This window comes from Athene noctua, chromosome 33, assembly GCF_965140245.1.
Source record: "Athene noctua chromosome 33, bAthNoc1.hap1.1, whole genome shotgun sequence".
Taxonomy (NCBI): Eukaryota; Metazoa; Chordata; class Aves; order Strigiformes; family Strigidae; genus Athene; species Athene noctua.
This window is the reverse complement of record NC_134069.1, coordinates 466094-474080: the sequence shown is the minus strand read 5'-3', so window position 1 is coordinate 474080 and position 7987 is coordinate 466094. Positions and strand designations below refer to the sequence as shown.

The following is a 7987-nucleotide window of genomic DNA, read 5'->3' as shown; positions in this document are numbered from 1 at the left end:
ACTTGGAAGTTTGGGAGATGCCTCCAGAGATTTGAAAGTTTGGGAGATGCCTCCAAAAATTTGAAATATTGGGAGACGCCTCCAGAGATTTGAAAGTTTGGGAGATGCCTCCAGAAATCTGGAAGTTTGGGAGATGCCTCCAGAGATTTGGAAGTTTGGGAGATGCCTCCAAAAACTTGGAAGTTTGGGAGATGCCTCCAGAAATCTGGAAGTTTGGGAGATGCCTCCAAAAATTTGGAAGTTTGGGAGACGCCTCCAGAAATCTGGAAGTTCAGGAGACGCCTCCAGAAGCGTGTTGAGACCTTTCCTTCTACAAAATAACCAAAGACCCGCCCCCAAACCCAGCCAATGAGCTTCTTCTCAATCAACCTGCCGGGACCACGACGTCTCGGTTCCAGAGCGACGCACGGCCCCACGTGGCTGAACTTCTCGTTTCTCCCCGCGTCGGATCTTCTCCTCCCCTGGCCCCGACCTGGGGAGTCCTGGGGCCATGAGGCATCCGGGAGGAATTTTTTTAATTTTTTTTTTTTTTTTTTTGGTTTGTTTTGAGCTGGTCCTACAGGATTTGTCAGCGAGGACGAAGAAATCGGCTCTTTTAGAGATGCGTCACCTCCCTTCCCGAGTCCGATCTGGGGTTGGGAGGAACCTCCGGGGTGGAACCGATGCCCCTCCCAGAAGCACGCGGGTGAAACCGAAGGAGATAAGTGGCCCCTGGTGACTTCCTGATAGGCCGGGTGATTTCCAAGGACAGCTCATTGGCTCGATAGACCGGTCCTGGGCGGGGCGGAGACACGGCGGTGGGGTCTCCTTGGGGGACCCGGTGACGTCACGGGGTTGTGGAGGCCGGAAAATGGCCGCGGGAGGGGAGAGGACGTCGAGGGGTGAGTCAAGGTTTGTTACACGTGGTTGGGTGTCGGCTCGTCCCCAAATCATCTCAACAACAACAAAAAAACAAAAAAAAAAACAAACAAACAAAAAAAAGAGTCCAGGAGGTTGATAGTTGGTAAATTTAAAAAAAAATTTAAAAATTAAAAAAAAATTTGTAGGTTTTAAAGGTGATTTTTGAGTGTTCTGGTGGGAGATTAAGAAAAATAGAGACTTTTGCCTTTTCTCTGCCAATTCACCGCGTGAAAACCTGATTTCGTGCAAATTTTTTGCCGCATTTTCAACCAAAAATAGAGCCCAGGAGGCTGATAGTTGGTAAATTTAAAAAAAAAATAAAAATAAAATAAATTTTTAGGTTTTAAAGGTGATTTGGGGCGTTCTGATGGGAGTTTGAGAAAAAAATAGAGATTTTTCCCTTTTCTCCCCCAATTCACTTTTTCGAAACCTCGGGGTTTTTTGCAATTTTTTGCCGCATTTTCAACCAAAAAATGAGCCCGGGAAGTTGATCGGTAATTCAGTAAATTAAAAAAAAAAAATTATTTTTAGGTTTTAAAGATGATTTTGGGTGTTCTGATGGGAGTTTGAGAAAAAAATAGAGACTTTTCCCTTTTCTCCTCCAATTCACCTTTTCAAATCCTCGGGTTTTGCAATTTTTTGCCGCATTTTCAACAAAAAAAAAAAAAAAAGAGCTCAGGAGGCTGATAGTTGGTAATTTTATTTATTTTTTAATATTATTTTTAGGTTTTAAAGATGATTTTGGGCGTTCTGATGGGAATTTAAGGAAAAGAGAGACATTTCCCTTTTCTCCGCCAATTCACCTTTCAAATCCTCAGTTTTTGCAAATTTTTGCTGCGTTTTCAACAAAAACAACAAAAAAGAGCCCAGGAAGCTGATAGTTGGTAAAATTTTTTTTTTTAAAAATATATATTTTTAGGTTTTTAAAGGTGATTTGGAGCGTTCTGATGGGAGTTCATGAAAAATAGAGACTTTTCCCTTTTCTCTGCCAATTCTTTTCAAAACCTTGGGGTTTTTTTTTTTTTTTTGCAACTTTTTGGCTGCGCTTTCAGCAAAAAATAATCCCAGCAGGCTGATTGGTGACTCAGTAAATTAAAAAAAAAAAAAACAAAAAAACACCCCCGGTAAATTTAAAAAAAAAAAAAAAAAAAGATTTTTAGGTTTTTAAAGATGATTTGGAGCGTTCTGATGGGAATTTAAAAACAATAAAGGCTTTTCCCTTTTCTCTGCCCCGTTCACCTTTTCGAAACCTCGCGTTTCGCCGCCTTTTCAACCCAAAACGGACGATTTTTTTGGAGGGAAAAATTCGTGGTCTCCGCCCACGCCCGACGCTGACCGTGTCCTTGGGCGTTTTGTCTTCCAGTGCCGGAGGAGGACGAGTCCCGAATCATCGGTGGGCGACCCTGCACCATCAACCAAAGACCTTTCCAAGTTGCCCTCCTCAAGAGGGGTCAAATCCTCTGCGGCGGAAGCTTGATAGATGCCCAATGGGTCTTGACCGCCGCCCACTGCCGACAACCAATCAGGTAAGGTGAGGCCACGCTCATATTTTTGGGGCCAACTCCCCAGGTTGGGCCAACGGCCACGTCGCTTTAATTCCACGGAGAAGCAACAACGACGGGGTCTTGACCATCTTGATGGGTGACTCTTGAGGTCAAGAGGGGTTTTTTGGGTTTGTTTTTTTTTTTTTTTGGTGGTTCCCTCTCAAGGGACCAATCCTGATGTCTCAACCTTCTCCTCACCCCGCCCCTCCCTCCCTCCCTCCTCCTCCTCCCCGGTCAGGGACCTCAGGGTGTTGATCGGGACCGACACGTTACGGGAGGGGATGGGACAAGTGAGGTCGATTTCGAAGCTCCAGGTCCACCCGGCCTACAACCCCCACAAAAACGACAACGACTTCATGCTCCTGAGGTTGAACAAACCCGTTCGGTTCAGCGGCAACGTCAAGAAGATCCGATTAGCCACCAGGTGTCCCACGGAAGGGCTGAGCTGTAGCGTCTCGGGTTGGGGCACCACCAGGTCCCCTGGAGGTACCGGACAGGGCGGTGGAGGAGGTGGGATGAATGGGAGGCGACTAGCGGGCGGGGTGACGGCTCGCCACGGTGGCCCACGTGGCCTTCGGGGTCATCGAGGCGAAGGGCTTCCACGGTGTCACCTTAACTCCGCCCAGCAGTTGGGTTTTTCTCTTGGGGGTCGGGTTTTCTTGGCGTTGAGCTCTACTGGAGGCGTCTTCATTGTCCACGTCCCAAAGAACCCCACGGGAAGTGGAACGAGCTCTCTGGGGGTTTGGGTTTTTTCTCAGCGTTTTTTTCTCCCCACAACCACCCCCCCCCCAAAAAAAAAAATTTTGTTTTTCAGCAAAACTACCCCAAAAACTACAGTGTGCCGCCATCCAAACCTTCGGGAGGAACAAGTGCGCCAGAGCGTACGGGTCGGCCATCACCCCCAACATGTTCTGCGCCGGCGTCCCCCAGGGGGGGATCGATTCTTGTCAGGTAAAATGGTGGTCGGGGGGCGGGACGTGTCACTTGAGCCCCCTCCCGGTTGGTTGATGGGGAAGGGAGGGGTGTGGGCGTGGCGCTGAGGTCAAGGTCGGGGTGAAAATGAGGCCGTCGGGTTGAGTCAAGATGAGGTGGAAAGGCGGCGGCACGTGGTCAGGGCAGAGGAAGGTTTGGGGTTCCGCCAGCTTGAGGCACGGAGATGGGGGTGGGCCACAAGACGTGGGTGGGTCCGTGGAAGGTTTGGGGTCCCACCAGTGACCTTCTTCTTGAGCCACGGACCCGGGTCACAACACATGGCCAGGTCCACGGAAATTCTGGGGTCCCCCCCACCAACTTTCTTGGGCCACGGACCTGGACCATGACACGTGACTGGGTCCACGGAAATTTTGGGGTCCCACCACCAGCCTTCTTGAGCCACAGGGCTGGGCAAAGACACGTGACCAGGTCAACGGAAATTCTGGGGTCCCACCACCAACTTTCTTGGGCCACGGATCCGGGTCATGACACGTGACCAGGCCCACACATGTTTTGGGGTCCCACCACCAACCTTCTTTGGCCACGGGGCTGGGCAAAGACACGTGACCAGGTCAACGGAAATTCTGGGGTCCCACCACCAACTTTCTTGGGCCACGGATCCGGGTCATGACACGTGACCAGGCCCACACATGTTTTGGGGTCCCACCACCAACCTTCTTTGGCCACGGGGCTGGGCAAAGACACGTGACCAGGTCAACGGAAATTCTGGGGTCCCACCACCAACTTTCTTGGGCCACGGACCCGGGTCATGACCCGTGACCGGGTCCACGCAAATTTCGGGGTCCCACCACCAACCTTCTTGAGCCACGGATCCAAGCCATGACACGTGACCAGGCCCACACATATTTTGTGGTCCCACCACCAATTTTCTTGGGCCACGGACCCGAGTCATGACACGTGACTGGGTCCACGCAAATTTTGGGGTCCCACCACCAACTTTCTTGGGCCACGGACATGGGTCATGACACGTGACCAGGCCCACACATATTTTGTGGTCCCACCACCAATTTTCTATAGCCACGGACCCGAGTCATGACCCATGACCGGGCCCACTCAAATTTTGGGGTCCCCCCACCAACTTTCTTGAGCCACGTACCTGGGCCATGACACATGACTGGGTCCACGGAAATTTTGGCGTCCCACCACCAACTTTCTTGGGCCACGGACATGGGTCATGACACATGACCAGGCCCACACAAGTTTTGTGGTCCCACCATCAATTTTCTTGAGCCACGGATGCGGGTCATGACACGTGACAAGGCCCACACATATTTTGTGGTCCCACCACCAACTTTCTTGAGCCACGGACGCGGGTCATGACCCATGACCGGGCCCACACATATTTTGGGGTCCCACCACCAACTTTCTTGGGCCACGGACATGGGTCATGACACGTGACCAGGCCCACACATATTTTGTGGTCCCACCACCAATTTTCTATAGCCACGGACCCGAGTCATGACCCATGACCGGGCCCACGCAAATTTTGGGGTCCCACCACCAACTTTCTTGAGCCACGTACCTGGACCATGACACATGACTGGGTCCACGGAAATTTTGGGGTCCCACCACCAACTTTCTTGGGCCATGGACATGGGTCATGACACATGACCAGGCCCACACAAGTTTTGGGGTCCCACCATCAATTTTCTTGAGCCACAGATGCGGGTCATGACACATGACCGGGTCCACGCAAATTTTGGGGTCCCACCACCAACCTTCTTGAGCCACGGATCCAAGTCATGACACGTGACAAGGCCCACACATATTTTGTGGTCCCACCACCAACTTTCTTGAGCCACGGACGGGGGTCATGACCCATGACCGGGCCCACACATATTTTGGGGTCCCACCACCAACTTTCTTGGGCCACGGACCCGAGTCATGACCCATGACCGGGCCCACGCAAATTTCGGGGTCCCACCACCAACCTTCTTGATCCACGGACCTGTGCCACATGACCGCGTCCACCCGATGTCTCTGTGTGTGTGTGTGTGTGTGTGTGTGTGTGTGTGTGTGTCCCACCCCGTGACACCCACCCACCCTTTTTTTCCACCCTTCGCCCTGTCCCCACCCAGGGTGACTCCGGGGGCCCACTGGTGTGCAACGGGGTGCTGCAGGGCGTGGTCTCGTGGGGCATGGCCGTGTGCGGGCGTCGAGGACAACCCGGCGTCTACTCCAACGTCTGCCGGGCCGTGCCCTGGATCAGGAAATGGATCGGGAACCAATGAGATCCCGCCCCGCCCACCCACCCACCCACCCCCTCACCACCGAGGGGCGTCACGCCCCCCTTTTTTTTTTTTCTTTTTTTTTTTTTTTTTTTTTTTTTCGGGGTGGGGGAGGTGGGAGGAATGACAGATTTCCCAGAATGCACTTGGGAAACGGGGAGGGGGTTTTGGGGTGAAAAAATAAAGGAAAAGGTGTGAAATCCGCACGACGGTGTCGTGGAAAAGGAGGGGGGGGGGGGGAGATGGGGGGGTCGGGGGGACCCCGGGTTATTGGGGGGGGGGTGTGGGGGCACCACCAGCATCACTAGGGCTTGTCCCACTGGGAGGGGGTGACTGGGATTGGGGGCAGGGGGAATTGGGGGGTAACTGGGAGCGCTGGGGAGAGGGGACTGGGAATTGGGGGGGTTAACTGGGATTGGGGGCAGGGGGAATTGGGGGGAACTGGGAGTACTGGGGAGAGGGGACTGGGAACGAGGGGGTTAACTGGGATTGGGGGCAGGGGGAATTGGGGGTAACTGGGAGCAGTGGGGAGGGGGGACTGGGAATTGGGGGGGTTAACTGGGATTGGGGGGGCAGGGGGAATTGGGGGGTAACTGGGAGTACTGGGGAGAGGGGACTGGGAACGAGGGGGTTAACTGGGATTGGGGGCAGGGGGAATTGGGGGTAACTGGGAGCAGTGGGGAGAGGGGACTGGGAATTGGGGGGGTTAACTAGGATTGGGGGCAGAGGGAATTGGGGGGAACTGGGAGCGCTGGGGAGAGGGGACTGGGAATGGGGGGGTTAACTGGGATTGGGGGCAGGGGGAATTGGGGGGAACTGGGAGTACTGGGGAGAGGAGACTGGGAATGAGGGGGTTAACTGGGATTGGGGCAGGGGGAATTGGGGGTAACTGGGAGTACTGGGGAGAGGGGACTGGGAATTGGGGGTAACTGGGAGCGCTGGGGAGAGGGGACTGGGAATTGGGGGGGTTAACTGGGATTGGGGGGCAGGGGGAATTGGGGGGAACTGGGAGCGCTGGGGAGAGGGGACTGGGAATTGGGGGGGGTTAACTGGGATTGGGGGCAGGGGGAATTGGGGGTAACTGGGAGTACTGGGGAGAGGGGACTGGGAATTGGGGGTAACTGGGAGCGCTGGGGAGAGGGGACTGGGAATTGGGGGGGTTAACTGGGATTGGGGGCAGGGGGAATTGGGGGGTAACTGGGAGTACTGGGGAGAGGGGACTGGGAATTGGGGGGGTTAACTGGGATTGGGAGCGGGGGGAACTGGGGGCACTGGGAGCACTGGGGAGAGTGGGAATTGGGAGGTAACTGGGATTGGAGGGGGCAGTGGGAATGGGGGGGGACTGGGTGCACTGGGAATTGGGGTTAACTGGGATTGTGGGGGCAGGGGGAATTGGGGGTAACTGGGAGCAGTGGGGAGAGGGGACTGGGAATTGGGGGGGTTAACTGGGATTGGGAGGGGCAGTGGGAATTGGGGGCACTGGGAGAACTGGGGAGAGCGGGAATTGGGGGTGTAACTTGTGTTGGGACTGGGGGGACTGGGAAGAGTGGGAATTGGGGGGGGTAACTGGAATTAGTGGGCAGTGGGAATTGGGGGTAACTGGGAGCGCTGGGGAGAGGGGACTGGGAATTGGGGGGCTTAACTGGGATTGGGGGGCAGTGAGAACTGGGGGTAACTGGTAGCACTGGGGAGAGGGGACTGGGAATGAGGGGGTTAACTGGGATGGGGGGGCAGTGGGCATTGGAGGTAACTGGGATTGGGGGCTGGGAGAATTGGTGGTAACTGGGAGCACGGGGCAGAGGAGACTGGGAATTGGTGGGGTTAACTGGGATTGGGGGGCAGTGAGAACTGGGAGCACTGGGGAGAGGGGACTGGGAATTGGGGGGGTTAACTGGGATTGGGGGGGCAGTGGGAATTGGGTGTAACTGGGATTGGGAGCTGGGGGAACTGGGAGCACTGGGGAGAGCGGGAATGGGGGGGGGGGGGGGGGCACCAACCCTTTAATGAGCGACGCGGATCGATTTCCCTCATTAGCGTTAACGAGAAACACAGCCCCGCCCCCCAATTGGGCCAATGGTTTCTCCCTCCCCCCCCCATCCTCGCGTCGGGGACTAATTAACAAAACTAATTAACGGCGATAATTAATCCGCCGCCAAATCCAGCGCTGGGAACTTTTTTTTTTTTTTTTCCTCTCCCAAACTCTCGAGGCAGCTTCGTGGGTCACAGGGGGCCCCCGCCCTAATTAATTACCTCATTAATTAACGAAGGGATTAATTGCAGGCGTCAGGGAGCGGAGGCGGAGTTAATTAGGAGCCAAGGTCA

General features: G+C 54.4%; 1 protein-coding gene across 1 annotated transcript in view; it reads left to right on the top strand.

The window, feature by feature from the left end:
• Positions 1-850: 850 nt before the first annotated feature.
• The window catches only part of LOC141972450 (uncharacterized), a 50472-nt gene continuing 43335 nt past the window's right edge, over positions 851-7987 (top strand). Inside the window, exons 1-5 of the mRNA XM_074930320.1 lie at positions 851-881; positions 2264-2426; positions 2683-2930; positions 3259-3395; positions 5516-5664. Of these exons, the coding sequence (XP_074786421.1) occupies positions 851-881; positions 2264-2426; positions 2683-2930; positions 3259-3395; positions 5516-5664 (728 nt within the window). The remainder of the gene's footprint in view (positions 882-2263; positions 2427-2682; positions 2931-3258; positions 3396-5515; positions 5665-7987) is intronic.